The sequence below is a fragment of the Panicum virgatum genome, chromosome 3K, assembly GCF_016808335.1.
Source record: "Panicum virgatum strain AP13 chromosome 3K, P.virgatum_v5, whole genome shotgun sequence".
Taxonomy (NCBI): Eukaryota; Viridiplantae; Streptophyta; class Magnoliopsida; order Poales; family Poaceae; genus Panicum; species Panicum virgatum.
In genome coordinates, this window is record NC_053138.1 from 59467977 (window position 1) to 59483990 (window position 16014).

Consider the following 16014-nt stretch of genomic DNA (forward strand, 5'->3'; position numbering starts at 1 on the left):
ATACTCCCATTCATATGCAGCACTTGTAGTGTGCTGTGCATGCTTTGCTCAGCACGCACAATAATGCCCAAAAGGCCACAATGTACTTGCTAACTAATCATGGTTGAAAATGGCTTTCTTTAGGCACCGGCCATCTCTTCCTTTATATTACTGTGGATTGTGCAAGCGCTGTGCAACAGTGGGGTTCGGCCAAGATTCATCAAGCATGTGCTAAGCTGGTTGCAATGTAACAGGGAAAAGGTTGCATTGGATCCTCCTGAAGAAAAGGCAGAGCAAGAAGAAGCACCGGCATGGCCCAGCCAAAACTGAATGAGTGGCACTGAAAATTGCAGCAGTCGGCAGAACTGATCAAGAAACCTACAGGGAGGTCACGCACTCAGGCTGGCAGAGCCGCAGAGGCATGCACAACATGATGCAATCTGATTCCATTCCACAGGAACAAGAGGGGTTACACAAGTACACAGGGTTGTTACAAACCGATGTAACCCAAGCAAGTGCAGAGTGAAACACTCACACATCCACTTGCGCAAGTGAACAAAGGAAACAGCTCTCTCTCTCTCTCTCTCCCCTATAAACAATGGCAAAACCCTCAACCTCAGTGTTGTTACCACTTGTTTTGCAACTTCTCTGCAGCAGCATCTCGCCATATGCAATGCAAATTGCATTGCAACATGGCATCCACATTCCACAATGACTGACCAAACAGTGCAACTTTGAAGTAAAGTTGACTGGAATGTGCCCCATTTGGGCACTGGCATTGGGCTTATTAACCTAAGCTCTCCTCTCCATAGGAAAGCTCAGCCCTATGCTTTGTTCTTGTTCATCTCTTCCACCTCTCACACAAACCAAACCAATCCAATCTGACAGCAGCCAATGCCAACCCATGGCAATGGCTCAAAGAACCTAAAAAACTTTTTTTTGGCAAACATATATAAGTTAAAAGAATGAAAAAAAAGGGAAGATCAAACCAAGCCCCCCTAGACATCTGGCTAAAAATTGTGTCCCCGGTGGTGCTAGCTTCTCAACTGATGCCCGGCAGCTCCAGCCTAATCCGCTTATTCCTCGCTGCTACCGCCGTCGCAAAGGCGGCGGTGTCGGTAACATCATCAACAAGAACAGAATCATATGTACTACTGGCAACCTCGTTGGAGCCTGAACATGGCAATGATCTCTTGTTACCCCTCCTGTTCATGTCTCCAACCATCATACTGTAGCAAGCATGTACATGCTCCTGATCAAAGAAACAAACCCATATTTTAAACCAAAAATGGTGAAGTGAAGTTCATCCAAAGGGAACATTCATATGGGCTGTGTTTAGTTGCAAAATCTCTCTCTAAACTTCACTATTCATCTATCACATCAAATCTTTTGCCTCATGTATGAAGTAATAAATGTAGGTAAATAAAAAAAACTAATTGTATAGTTTTGATGTACGTTGCGAGACAAATCTTTTGAGTCTAGTTAGCCTATGATAAGACAATATTTATCACAAACAAACAAAAAATACTATAATATGCTACAGAATCCGATGTGACCCTTTTTACCACTTTTTGCGGATCTAAACACAGCCATGGTCAAAATGCTACATGATTGTTCAAAGATGCAAGCTAGTGACCAACCTTCTCAATAAGACAAGACGGAGGAAGATAGCTCATCTTGGAATCCAGTGCCTCTTTGGTCAGTAGAGGTCCATAGGTTGCTGCCAAGATTGCAGCTGCAGCCACAGTGGACGGCCTGTGATCAAGCACGCTACCAGCTACACAAACAAACCAGTCGTGGATGTCAGAGCAACGCAAGACGGATCACTTGATGTCAGAAAAGCGGGGGAAAAAAGATTCGATTTTGATGTGTACCAAACCAACCTTCGGCCGTGGCAAAGATGAAACCGATGGCCTTGAGGGCGACGCGGCCACCGGCGCCGGCGCCGCCGTGCGGGTGGAGCCGCGAGGAGAAGCAGGGGAGGAAGTCGAAGGGCGTGACTGCGCCCATGCGCCACCCGAGCGTGGACAGCACGAGCAGCTCCATCCGGCGGATCGACGCCGAGCAGAAGTCGTAGTCGCCGGCGTCGAACTCCGACAGCGCCGGCACCCGGCACTCCTCCATCTTGGCGGCCACGGACACGCACGCCACGGACAGCAGCCGCGCCGCCCACGGCATCGCCTCCCTCTGCAGCCACCAATGCAATGCCCGGCGTCAGGCATTCATTCGCGCGTCCCCAAATTAAAAGCAGAGGCCTTTTTTTTTAGAAAAAAAGAAGAACATTTTTTTACATCGACGCGTCGCCGGAGGAGGAAGCTATCGAAGTAGGCGATGGCGAGGTAGGCCGTCCGGTGGCCGAACCCGAAGAATCCGCGCGTCTGCAATCAGATGCCATGCCAATGAGCCCAATCTAATGGTGTCAATGAGGTAGAGCTAAGCTAATCGGAAGAGAGGCGGCTGCTCACTTCAAGAATCCACTTGACGGCGGCGAGGCGAGCTTGCCGGAACCACTCCTCGGAGAAGACGAGCTGGTGGTCCCCGTCCACATCGCCGTCGCCGTCGCCGTCGCCGTCGCAGTCGGGGGCGGAGTCGGAGGAGCAGCAGAAGCTGGCCTCCTTGAACACCAGCTGCTCCAAGTACTCCTCTTCCTCCTCGTCGCGGGCATTGTAGGGGGAGAAGAGCTCGCCGTCGTCGACGGAGCCGTCGCCGAGGTCGGCGCCGTCTTCCTCGCAGGTGAGCGAGAACGCGCACGCCGGCCAGTCCTCCGCCGCCGCCTCCACCGGCATCATCTCGTCACCACGATTAGTCAGTCAGTTACAGTGCGGGTCGAGCAAGCGAGAAGCCGAGAACCATGCGCGAGAGGCGCGAGCTCTGGAATCTCTGACGCTACGGTGGTCGCCGGCGAGGTGGCGGCGGCGGAGGCGGCGTGGAAGAGGCCGGAGTGGAGGAGGATAGAGTGAGATGGCAACCGAAGCCTCCTCCCCCCTATTTAACTGGCTCTCGATTCACTAATTTTATAACCGCTTTTTTTTCGTGTTCCAATGTTACCCTCTGCATTTTGGATATTGACAGTTTTGGTAAATTTTTGGTTGTGAGGGTAAAATTTGAAAGTTTTGGTAAGGATTTTCACCTGGTGCTAAGAGTACTATACAGTACGGCCTGGCGTATGTGAAGCGCATTCATGTACTCGTACATATGTCACCTTAACTTAATGGTCATTTACTCTAAAGAGTGAGCCTAATCATACTTTACTATTGTGCTTTCAGCACTCTTCAATTCTTCATTTATTATCTACTCTATACAAAATACAAGAATGTGTACAGTTCTTTTTGTAAAAAGTATTCACAATCATATTTTCCATGCTCGCTATTTTTTTTAGATAAAGGAAACATTGGTCTCTGCAGCTGCTGCACACAATCAAATTTTTACAAAATTCTCAGCACATAAGGAATTAAAAGATTTGTAACCATCCTTAAGTGCTTAAATGGTATCGATGCTTCAGGTATTTGAGTTTGTTCCTTTGCCACGAATGCACTTCTAAAAATGAATAATACTCTTTCCCTCACTTCCAGACTCTAGGTGACTAGGTCTTCTGTACTTGCTCATGGGGTCGCAGTAGGGTGTGCATACGTACGTTTATATATAGAAAGTGTGTACGTATGTGTGAGTGTCTACATTAATACTATATTTTAAAAAAATCAATCAATTTGTAGGAGGATTTAGATTGTTTTGCATTAGTTAATCATGCATGTCTAGAACCGGTTTAACATAGATCAATGCACATCATCCGAGGATAATCACAGGGGCGGATGAATCAGTTTGTGCATAAATTAAAACCTATGTGGAGTGGTGGTTAAGAGGTAGGGAGAGACAAACCTAGAAATCGATTTGTTTTGGGATAAACACTTTGGCTAGCCATTGATTTATTTTTGGATGGAGGAAGCGCGTGGCATGACGTGCATTCTCGCAAAGTAAGTTAGCGATTTTATATTGTACATGCCTATGAACAGTAGTCGCGGTGAGAAAAATCTTTAAGAATTTGTTAACACAATAGTAGGCTGCAATATCACGGGCTTAAGCTTCCATACAAAGGATCGTGCGAACAAGATTATGTGTTTTAGTATGTAATAGTGTCAAGTGTGCATCCAACTACCCACATCTCAAAAAAAAAAACAAAAATAATATCCACAAGCTCCACCTGACTAGGCATCCTGACGTTTCTTTTTCAGATAGAGGTTTTTGGTCCCAGGATAACCCTAGAATCTAATCTAGTAGTGGTGTGGGAAAGGCAGGCTGCAGGCTCTCTCTCTATTAAAAGGGGATTTGATTGAGAGGCCAATCTCAACCACCTCCCAGCATCATCTCTCCCAAAAATCCTCAGTGCATCCAAAAACAAACAAATCAAATCGCAACGCTCCTCCTGAAGAAATGGACAAGCTGTAGGACAAATCACCCGGTTTGTGGGCCCAGGGACGCAAAATCCATTCAGAAAAAAAGAGGAGAACATTTTTTGAAAGCGAGCAGAGACATAATACAGACACAGCGTGGAGATGCTCAGGACTCACGCGGCTAATCTATAGCATCTTGCAAACACCACACAAACCTCATCACAATATCACACAAAAGCTTACCCCAACACTTCATCATACAGTACAAAAGGAAAAGCTAAAATCTTGTCAAATCTCTGATTTTCACTTTAGCCAAAAAAAAACAGTGAAATTCCAAGGAAATTCAAACCTTGCGGTGTCTCCAGTGTCCATTTGCATCATGCATGTCTATACTTTTCATGCTCGTGAACTAGGGCAAGCTGTCTTCAAGGTCACAGTCATGCTGTCACATGACAGGGACGACGAGGGCGCAAAAATGGCGGGCAGTGAGCAAAACGCATGAATCCAGGGCCAGTGTCTCGGACTAGCCCCGTTCTACACGCATCGTCCAAGATGCGGATTCAGTACCACCCCGATTGCTGCCGTTGGAATACAAAAATTTTAAGGGGAAGGAAGGTGCCAAGATTTGGGCAGAGCTCACTGAGATCAAGGCAGCCAGCAGCCATGGAGGATGGACCACCGGCGTTTGCGTCTGGTGATGCATCGCCGACGGCGAGGCTCGGCTGGGCAACAGGACGACCGGGAATCCGCGCCTGAAAACGAAGGGTGAGGCGTAGCAGGATTGGATCGTCACAAGTGTCTGGGTTTTCAGATGAAGAGGGGAGAAAAAACAAATCCCAAATTGCAGTGTTGGGAAGCTTGAGATCTGACCTGAACCGTATTGGCGGCTCTTTTGATGGACTGTCTGAAGCTCTGAAACACTGAAATCCTGCTCAGTAAGTTGGAAGGCCCAAGAGCTTCAGATTATGAACGAGTTTAGCTGAAGGATGAGATCGTATTATTGTCGTTCAACATGCATGGATTTGCAGAATTGTAGAAACCACCAAGAAAATGAAATTTCTGCAGGGAATCAAAATTCCAGAGTTCACTGCTGCTGCCGTGTTGATCCACTGTGACCGACGGTCCTGCATGTGGAACCAGCACGCTGCATTAAAGGTCGTACAAGCCATGCTGCACAGCAATGTCGTCTGCGGTGGACAATTGTACATGAATGGTACAAACCAGCCATGACATTTGAATTCGATCTCGTGGACATGCAGTTATGAATTGCAAGCCAGCAGGTATGTGTCACGAATCAAGCAACCCAGGACACATCTTATCAAGTCTGCTACAGGGCCCTGCATAGCCCAGCCTGAATTCAGGCTCCCCAGCCGCCACTGTAGAGAGAGAAAGCCAGAGTGTGTGTGAGAGAGGCCATGTGTACATCCTAGTATTCAATAATTCAAGAATCAAGCCACAAGTGTTGACTAGAACCTCACCAGTCTTTCAAATTATTACTAGTATTAAGCAAACCTAATGCAGATGAGATGATAACAGCAGCAACTAGCAAGTAAACTAGAACCAGAGAGCGGAGTTATTCCAAGTGTGCAGTTGTGCACCCACACCCAGCACCCACTTTGCTGAAGCATGTTTCTGAAACTGCACTGATGCTGCTATCTACTGTGCCACTTGCAGATTTTTTCCCCCACTCACCTATGTTTTCTTTGACCAATGCTTCAAGCTTTTGGATCAAAGCATGATAATAGAATAAACAAATGAAACCCAGGTTTGGTCATGTCAATGTCACGGGGGGCCCTTAGCATCCTCCCCCCTCTCCACATTTCAATGACAGCAGAGGGCTGTGCCAATCACTAGGGGACACAATGGGCCTTTGCTTGTTAGAATGAAGTAAGCAAAAGTGGGCACTGTGTGGATGGAGGTCTTGTCCACTAAACACACTAAAGTCACACAGTGGCTAAACTCTACAAGTGACAAACTTGAACATGCTAGTTGTAGCATTAGCTTAGGTTAGCCTTTTGAGTCACCAAAACACCAATTATGCTACAGTATGAACTTGAAACTATGATATGAAGCTAGGTACTAGAAGAGCAATATCTGATAGCTCTGTTTGTTACCTTTTGTTTCCAGGCCTATTTGGGGTCGGGCTTGCTGCCCAAAGCGAAAACAATTGCTGATGAAGCACCGCCTCTGCTGTTGATGGTAGTACACGCAGTACCACTGCCATGCAACGTCATGGACAACAATACCACAAGGATGGGTTGATTGGATAGCTCAGGACAGAGTGCCTGCCACCCGTGCTGCATAGATCTACAGAGATTTTAAAGCACGAGTTCAGAAGCAATTTTGGGTGGCAATTGCAACTATTAGCAACTAATGAATCCTTCAAACAAGAACAAAATATAGCACTTCTTGCTGCTTCTGATAAGTACAGACCAGTCACCAGAGCCTGAAGGCTATTTGCCCAACCTGCAGAGAGTTATGGACCATTTTCGTGGACTATCAACCAATATCTACATTATTTTATTCCCATGCTTTGTAGTTAGTACAATGAAGAACATTTGAAAGTTTGAAATATTTTGTCAAGCTCTGCCAGAATCCATCAACATCATCTATCAGCAGGCAGTCGGTTTTATAAATCCTGCTCCAATCCAACCATCTAAAATGAAAGGCTCTGTAGGCCCTTGCGGGACTTTGTATGCACTTGTGTTGTCATCATTGATGAAAAGCTGGATAAGCCCTTGCACGTTGGCTAAGATTACTGGCCAAGCTTTATGCCAACCCAATCAGATTGAAGTGGCTAACCAAAAGGTCTAACCTTTACAAGCTTTAACCTAATTACTTGGTAAGATATAGGTTCCCAATGTTTGACCAGTGTATGGGTTCAGCAACAATGAGAAGTGCACATGGATGCAAGCACGCATGCGATGCATTTCACAAGAAAAGTCTCCAATACACTTGTAACGTGGTGGTTAGTAGAAGAGACAATGCACTAAATTGCAGGGGAAAAGACAGCCAAAGGTTTAGTAGAAAATGACTTACTGTCACTCACAGGAATGAAATATTAGAGTTATACATGATAATGTAGTGAAAAGCAAGTTGTTTAGATAGTTGCCCAAAGCAAAACGCAAGGGACCACTTATCTGTAGTGTCATTACCATTTGTTTAGATAGTTATACATGCGATGTGTATATTTTTTTTTTGGGAAGAAAGTGCGATGTGTATATACTTGCATTTGGGATAGGATTTGGATGTGCATCCCTTCAGCCCTACGAAGGACCAGGATGCAGGTTAGTCTAAAGAGTATCCTTCGAATCCAATACAACGGAAGTAAATACAAGATTTATACAGAAAATGAAAGGTCCAAAGTTCATCTTGGTGCAATCTTTGCTGGCAGAATAGTTGGCACAGTACAGACCAATCAAAATGAAATCACAAGTGGGAAACCTTCAGCTATCCAACCTGTGCTGTCTTCTAAAATCAGTGGAAACTTACTGGCACGAGATGGTTTGCCTGATTACTATACATTCCAGACAAGTCTGAAGATTGAAGAATTACAGAATACCAGTAATGTATAACAATTGTAAGGATGTTTCACAAATCTGAATAAAGCAGTGGCATACTGGAGAGAAACATTGCTATCCATAGGTATTATGCATGGTGTGTGAGGTACAATCAGAAAGGGATCTCTTCTGGCTTTCTTGCACAACAGACAAACGGTAGTAAAACATGTGTCAGTATAAACCAGCACTCTGACGTTACCATATGAAGAAAAAAACGTGACTGGGTCAACTTTAATCATGAAATCAAGCAAATTTTCTCACAAGTTTGGGTTCACTAAATTGATAGTTTCAGTTTACATCATCTTCTTCCAGTAGGTAGTCCTTTATCTGATCTCTGAAAGAAACAGTAGCGCAGAATCAGTGCACTGAAGAACAAACAGGATATAATATTAGCAAATGAATGGAGTGCTGAACATAGGCTAAATATTATGCTAAGAAGCTGTACAGACGGTTTAATGTTTTCCTTTAGTATAACAGTGAGAACCTGCACTGTAAATACCCAGACAATGAGGCAGCCTCTAAAGAAAGAACGTCAGCCTCACCTTAGTGAGCTATTACTGACAGATGCAGCGTCAACTTTCTCAGTCCAAGACTTCGGTAGTAGTGAAAAGAAATGTTCGTATGCATCTGTAGCAGCTGGTAGAATCTGGAAATTGCAGCTTTGACAGCAATGAGCAGTATAAAGATCAATTTTCTTCTGGGCCTTGTGCTTCGTGTTTTCCAAATTCTGGAATTCTGATTCACTGAACGGGCTTCCGCATATCAGGCAGAGAATCTCTGAGAAATTAGACTCGTTGGTATCAACATTCTGAAACTTGGGACGAAGCCGTGATGGCAGGAAATCATGATAGCCGTTTGCTGAGAACTTGTTAAAAGAGAATGGCTTAAGCTTTTGTGCAGTTCTTAAAATGGTATGCTCTCGAGAAGGATTCTCTTCCTGTAAATAGAAATTAGAAAATGTTAAAAATTATGGCTTGTGGTGCTCCACAAGATATTCATAAAAGTAGTCACTAAACAAGATTATAGCTTCAACTTTAGATCAATTCAGAATAGCAAAAATTTTAAGTCGGTAAGCAAGTGGCATGCAAAGAACAAAATGGCCTACCCTTAGCCGTGAAACAAAGGAGGCAACTAAGCTGTTGATGCCACTGCAAGGCCTATCAAGAAGTTGCTGCGTCTTTAAACTGAGCATAGAACCCATTAGAATAAAAGACATTTTGAGGGGACAACAGGCAATTAGTCAAAACAAACAGTCTTACCTATCAAGTTCACAGAGCAAGCTAAGCTCTTGGGCTAGGCAATCATGGAGTGGAAGAACCACAGGTACTTCCCACCGTGTATCGACATATTGGACATCAGCTGGTAAAGAGTAGCCTTGCCCCTGAGAACAATTGGTAATTCAGTCATGCACTCAACACTCTCTCATGATCTTTTCAACAACTATCAAGCATCACCAGATTAGCAATATACCTTCACGGTGGCAGATAGCACATGGCATGCTCTTCCAGAAGCGCATGTCCCTAGCATGATCTTGGTGTAGCCATTTTCCAGTGCAATCTGAGCAAAATATAAACATGAAATTGCAAGTTCCATACCAGAAAGGCACTTGAAAGCATGGACAAGCACTGAAAGGAAGCACCTTCTGCAGTGACAGCATGCGCAAGCAGCAAACAAAGTCATCCCTCCCTGTCTCATCATCGATCATGCTGAGCACCTCCTTCAGCCTGGCTGCCTTGTCCTCTGATGCGGATGAGAACACATCCTCAAGAGGGGCAAAATGCACTTGCTTATTGCCTGGGGACAAACTGGACACGATCGACTCGATATCTTCAGCCGCCGTCTCAGTTTTGTGTTCCGGCCTCACCGAAAGGGCACTCTCGTCGACAAATGCAACACCAATGCCGAAGGCCGGCAGGGCCTGCGAGTTGCTCGTCTCCCAGCTCTGGATTGCCTTGGACTGCATCTCGTGTATGAATTGCAGAGACACCCTGGGTTATGCCGCAACGCTTTGATTCAATGGGACTTATAACAAAACCATGCAAGCCAAGCAACATATACGAACCTAAAAGGCATATAACCGTTTATCCTACCACTCAATACTTTGTAACAGAGCTCACACCAAATGCTATAGAATGATCTTTTTCTGTGTTTATTAAGCTTGTATATTGATTTCTGCCTCAGTGAAAAATTCTGCCCAAACTACCCGGGTAGGGAGAAGATACAGTAATGACAAGGGGGAGAAACTCTGGAGAATCGGGGACCTGGAGGCGGGGCCGCCGGAGAAGGCGAGGAGGACGGCGTCGGTGGGGCACACCATGGCATTACTAGTGACGGCGAGCTTGAACTTCCCGAACAGGTAGGCCCGGAAGCATTCCCGACACATACCAGCGCCTCCGGACACCGCGACGGCCGGGCCGCCGCCGTCGCACTTGCCGCACGTGGCGGCGGCGCCGGCGGCGATCGAAAGCCGGCCCATCCTCTCCGCCGGATCGCCCTCCTCGGCGCCTGCGGCGGAGGGGGAGGAGCAGTGCGGGCCGCAGCCCGCGCCGCCGCAGGCGGAGGCGGCGGCGGCCATGGCGGGCGCGAGGGCGAGGAGGAGGAGGGTTCGGGCGGGGGCGGCGGCCGGCGGCGCGTGGGTCTAGGGGTTTGGGATTCCCCTTCTCTCTCTCTCTCTCTCTTCGCTCACGTGCGCGGGCGAAAAGTCTATTGGGCCTTGGTTTCAGCCCAAATAGAGTTGGCGAGCCCAAAAACGAAACGAAATTTGAGGATCACTGAGCCCAACGTTATGATTGGATTACATGTTTCATATTGGTAGTCTGAAAACATTTGACCGGAAGGAATTTGAACTTTTGAATGGCGTGCATTGTAAATTTTGAACCAGAGTATATAGTAGTATAATTTGTGCAGTTCGTCTTCTGTCTTTTGCGTTTATTTATCATGTGCATTGCTCTGGTCAAAGACTACGTTTTGAAACGTTTAAAATGCAAGCGCCAAGAGGCGAGATTCGCAAACCGTCAAAGGTCAACGAAGTGCGGTTGTGGTATTTGGTGGTCCTTTGTATAGGTCTGAAGAGACAAAAGCTTGTACAGTTTACATAAAGGGGACAAAAAACTCTCGGTTTACTGACATTGTTAAAAGATGCCTCTTCTCAAGACAAGAAAAAAAATGTCCCTGCAATTTGGGAGTAAAATCGTCTCTTCGTGTAAGTGGTGAAATAGGCAACTGTAAGTCTGTAACTCCTTGCCTTCAGAAGTTTCAGAACCTCAGCCTAGCAGTCTGCTTCCGTACCTATGGTCCTTGAACTGTATAAAAAGTTCCTTCATCACGGTTCGCATTTTGATCATCTATCCATCTTCAGATCGATCCCGATGTTCATCCCGTTGTACGCGATCGGTGCATACATCCACATGTCGTCCGAGCTCAGCAGCTGCAGATTCAGAGAAGGAAAATGTCAGCGGAATGTCGTTGGCCAACAGTATGGATGGTGTCAGCTGAATCAGACCCTGCAAATCCTCACCCTGATCTGAAGCTGCAGGAACTTCACATAGTGGACTGCCTCCTCAAGCATGGTGCTGATATCTACTTTGGTCCCGTTGGGCACCAGGTTCTGCAGAATCTTCAGCCTCTCATTGATCCTTTCCCTCCTTTTCTGCATAACCAAAGAACAGCAACAGTATTGTCAGATCCAGTTATAAAGAGGAGTGATACTTTCATGAACAAACAAAATAGGATGATCATATAGTAGATTAGTAGTACCCTTGCATAGATGCTCTGGGGTTCAGTTGTTGCGCCGCGGCTTGCCCGAGCCTTGCCCTTTGGACGAGCATCAGCATCTGCAGACTCCAGAGAGGCATTGGATTCACTGTCAGATGTGCAGCAACTTGCTGGGCTTCCACTTGCGATGGCCATACTCGCATCCTCATCTCCACTCTGTTTGGTCCTCTTTGTTCGCTTTGTTTCACCTTTCCTTGCGCATTTCCGGCCCTGCATTCATTCATTTTATGAAGCATTTACATTAGTAACGAGAGGTTTCTAGCTGTAATAGTGATGGTCAGAAGGATAATCATGAATACTTACTCTTGTTTGACCATCAAGTTCTTCAGCCAAGTGCTTTCTCTTGTTGGCTGCACTTGCTGAGTCGAGCATGCGAATGCTTGGGTCATCCAGATCCTCGCAGCTCCCGTCACCATTCCCATAAAAATTAGGGGAGTGGTTTGAGAACATGTTGACAAACTCGGTTGCACCATACTCCTGGACCGAGTTCAGGTCCTCAGGTGCAATGCAGGAGCTGATCCTCAGAGCTTCATTTGAGTCACTGAAACAGTAGCCCTCATATGCAGGTGGGACAGCAAGGCTGCTTCCAATGTTGTCACTGTATGCATTGGAAGCTTGATCGGACCAAGGCAGTTCATGGTGGCCTTCCTCACCATGGGAGGGGAAGGCACCTAGCAGCTGCGCCATTACCTCCGATTCCTCTCCATGCGACAGAAAGTCGAACTCGGTCCAACCGACCTCAGCGATCAACCCTCCAGCCTCCATTGTGATGTACAATGGGCACCTAGAGGTCAGGATTGGTTGTTAATGTGATTGTGTGTCTGAGATGTTTGCTGGATGAAGATTAATGCACAACTGTGGAGGTGCTTTTATACTGTTCAGGAACCAGAATTCAGAAAGGTTGCTGAGCGTCATCTTCAAATTTAAAAAATGTGACTATGATTAAAGAAATGGCAGTCCACAGTTGGGGTTGGGGTGAAGTTTATGGCTATAAGTTAACGATTAAAATCAGCCAAGGTACATCATGGAAATGTGAAGGTTACAAGATCAGAAAACTTCAACTGCTAGCTGGTAGACAAAACAGAGGCTTATCCAAGATTACAGTGTCTGAGAAGAAGATTCAATGATTGGGGACACTTCACTAATCATTGGTTCATCAAGGGGAGGGAGAGGAAGCCTATCATCAGTAAACAGAGACATGGAGTGATTCAGAAAATATAATAGAATAAAAGAGTGATGCTGGTTAGGGAGATAGAATAAAGAAAACTGGAGATGCAAAGAGAGGCCTGCACGAACATGGTGGAGGGAATCTGAACATTCTTTAGAAACTGAAGGAGATATGCCAACGCCTCCGCTGATATCGAGGAATGATGCATTCTTCAATGTTGAAATGTACTGGCGTTCTCTTGCTGCAGAACTCCCAAAGCCTCAATGATTGTCCGTACTGCCAGCGGCAGAAAAACAGACTTCAAAGTAAGGCAAAATGTGATAGTTGAAACACAGGAACTATGTTAATCCAGTGAAATTTTCGGAACTGAACATAGATAGCAATTAGTCCATTCCTACAACCTAATACAATGCAGTTCTAAACGAAATTTAGACCACAGCAGTTTGCAGGAAAAAGACTGAACAAGTGCAAAAGGTTCATCAGATGGTGTATAAAATGATGCCTTTGTGAAGGTCAACCAAGGCAGAAGCTGCAATAAGAATACCAAAGGCCTCAAGAAAACTCAGTTGGATTTTAAATCCAGATTATAGCACATTTTGCGATTCGATGAGCATGTGCATCATCAAAATGGAAGCAGCAATGTAGGTCTCCACATAGGGTGTCAGGTTTCCGCAATGCCCGACAAATCTGAATCTGCTGGAGATCTGCTGCTGATATCCTCATCAGCAGGAAGTGATCTGCACCCATCTAGCAATTAAGAGCTGCACATGACTCAGATACACCACAATGTACAAATCAGTTGTACTTCTGGCATGTCCGCAAAAGGGACTTCTTGCCTCTCTTTGTCAAACAGAAACAGCTAAGATGCTGGCAAGGAAAATGATTTTAGGGAACAAGATGACTAGATGAGATTTGTTTATGGTCCATGATTCTTACCCTTTAGCTGTACGAAAGAAGCGATGGTGCCTCTAATGTTATGCGGCCAAACTGCACGAGTACACATTATAGAATACCTAAACAAACCAATATATAGCAACAATAGCATCAAAACAAAGAACATAATATATGATGATTGCCAAGTAAACACCTATGTTTATTTTCTGACTTACACAACATTCAACTTCAAAGCATGAGAAATCCAAATTTCTTGAGGGACACCTCCTTTGGAGATCCAAAAAGATATTCTCTATTTCTTAGCTTGTAAACTAAGTGCAGAAAATGGCACCAATAAATTATGCCAGCTGATAGCATTGCTTTGTTGTGTTTTCCGGAAGAACAGCTACAGCTTGAGATTAGTATGTTTGCTTGCACGAAATAACTATATCTTGAGTTAAGATCTTTCATGCATTTTTTTTTATTCTCAAAGAAATAGGAGTATCATGATCTCAACATTACTTACCCTAAAATATGAAATACGACCGGCCAATAGTTTTGAGAAACAATGAAGCAAATAAATAGGGAAAAAACAAACTCATGAAATTGAATATTTAAATTACCTGCGAATAGTTAGTCACCATCACTGCAGTGAATTCCAATAAAGGCCGAAGGCAGTTGTATACCATAACAATATGAAATGATCACCACCCACTGGATGCTAATAAACTTAATATATTACCACACAATACTAATTTTTTGTCACTTTCATTGACAACATGAATGTACCATTGTTTATAAAGTTGATTGTATTGATTGACTTACACAAATGCTAACATGTTATTATTCTCAGAAGCCAAGTTCTATGAAGGATTGTAGATCAGAAAACAAAATAATCGCATTGGAAATAAATCATGAGAAGGTAATCAGTAAAAGCTGAAGCAAAGAGTAAACTAGTCAAGCAGACTTTCCGATTACCAAATTATGCAGCCTCTGCCCTGATAACTTGGGCAAGACAATGTACCACATATACAAATTGCAGGGGCAAGTACTATGTACCTTTGATGCAAATTGCAGGAACAAAGAACAAAGTCACATTAGTTCATGAAAACCATGTGTATAAGCAGGAACATAGACAAATAAAGTCAACTAATCTCCTCATTAAGATGACATAAGAGAATATATTGCAAAAATATTCCTCCATTTTAACTGATGGGGAAGTGATCATGCTCAGAAAGATACAATGAGAAGTTCTGCATGATTTTATTAAATTAACACCATTTTTGTAATCAATAGAAAGTTAGAAACACAAGTGAAAGGGAATTTCCGAGGAGATAGATTTCGCAGGGATTCATTGGCATCCAGAACCATGAAACAAAGAAAGATCAATATTTGATCAACCTCATAAAACTAACAATTCACACCCACTCTGATCACAAGTACAAAAAAAACAATTACTGTAAAAAGCGAAAATGAGTGTCCATGAGACAAGGCAAAGAAGTCAAGGTAAACAGATTGACTTTCAAAAGAAAATATAACAAACTACAAGTCAGAGATCATATACAAAAAATTCATGTCAAACATAAAAATAACAGATGATTGGAAAACCAATTGTTAAATACATAACAATCTTCAAGTCAAATACGACTTATACATCATCAATCAGGATGTTCAACAAAAAGCAATAACAATTCATTTAGAAACTAAAAGTGGTAGGCAGATAGCGCTGTTCTCTAAAAGTATTCAGTAAAGGCAGTATTCTCTAAGGTTCAGTTAAGGAAATAATTCTCATTTTAATAAAACATACAAACTGACAAAGATATGTTACAATACAATTAACAGTCTACTCCAGAAGCACCTTTCACAGATAGGTAGAGCAGTCTAATCATAGCAAGACTCACAGGAAGGACTGCACAATGCACCCCTAAATGTTTTCACTGCCAACCAAATGCATGCTTGAAGTTAATATACTTAGTCAAATATTCACAATCCTTATCACCTGAGCAACAAAATTGCCTCCACATGTTCAACACTTTGAAGGCCAAGGTTTAAAAAAAATCAAGTTGCAAACAGGAATAATAGACCAAATGACACTTGGCATAAAAGGAGATGGCAAAAGGCATACAAAGCAGACACGAATGAAACTATCTGAATCAAATGTTATCAATAGTCAGGGAAAATAGCATCCATGATCATCAGGGAAATATAAAGCATGGCCACCAGGCCCCTTAGCTTGCCAGTAGCATAATCTCCTCAAGTCACTTCAGATGCC

The 16014-nt window shown here is 44.2% G+C and overlaps 3 protein-coding genes across 6 annotated transcripts; all 3 read right to left on the reverse strand.

Annotated features, from left to right (window-relative positions):
- Window positions 1-401: 401 nt before the first annotated feature.
- LOC120699956 (cyclin-D5-2-like) lies at window positions 402-2965 on the reverse strand. Of its 2 annotated transcripts, none has more exons than XM_039984069.1 (5): window positions 2445-2965; window positions 2271-2357; window positions 1854-2166; window positions 1620-1756; window positions 402-1231 (listed from the first exon to the last, which is right to left on the reverse strand). In XM_039984069.1, exons 1-5 carry the CDS (start codon window positions 2766-2768, stop codon window positions 1022-1024), a joined length of 1071 nt encoding a protein of 356 aa, XP_039840003.1. In that variant the 5' UTR covers window positions 2769-2965; the 3' UTR covers window positions 402-1021. The 2 variants fall into 2 exon arrangements, with proteins under 2 accessions (XP_039840003.1, XP_039840004.1); XM_039984070.1 differs by having other exon boundaries at window positions 1863-2166; window positions 2445-2962.
- Window positions 2966-7684: 4719 nt separating this feature from the next.
- Window positions 7685-10575, reverse strand: LOC120699954 (cytoplasmic tRNA 2-thiolation protein 2-like). Of its 3 annotated transcripts, none has more exons than XM_039984067.1 (8): window positions 10189-10532; window positions 9567-9915; window positions 9398-9484; window positions 9187-9308; window positions 9033-9111; window positions 8470-8864; window positions 8189-8261; window positions 7685-8060 (listed from the first exon to the last, which is right to left on the reverse strand). In XM_039984067.1, the coding sequence occupies exons 1-7, from the start codon at window positions 10500-10502 to the stop codon at window positions 8216-8218; spliced, it is 1392 nt and encodes a 463-aa protein (XP_039840001.1). In that variant the 5' UTR covers window positions 10503-10532; the 3' UTR covers window positions 7685-8060; window positions 8189-8215. The 3 variants fall into 3 exon arrangements, with proteins under 3 accessions (XP_039840001.1, XP_039840002.1, XP_039840000.1); XM_039984068.1 differs by having other exon boundaries at window positions 7685-8064; XM_039984066.1 differs by having other exon boundaries at window positions 7692-8261; window positions 10189-10575.
- Window positions 10576-10944: 369 nt separating this feature from the next.
- On the reverse strand, window positions 10945-15945 carry LOC120699957 (transcription factor RSL3-like). The gene is made up of 4 exons (XM_039984071.1): window positions 12005-15945; window positions 11684-11911; window positions 11445-11576; window positions 10945-11354 (listed from the first exon to the last, which is right to left on the reverse strand). Exons 1-4 carry the CDS (start codon window positions 12464-12466, stop codon window positions 11268-11270), a joined length of 909 nt encoding a protein of 302 aa, XP_039840005.1. The 5' UTR covers window positions 12467-15945; the 3' UTR covers window positions 10945-11267.
- Between the last annotated feature and the right edge of the window lie 69 nt (window positions 15946-16014).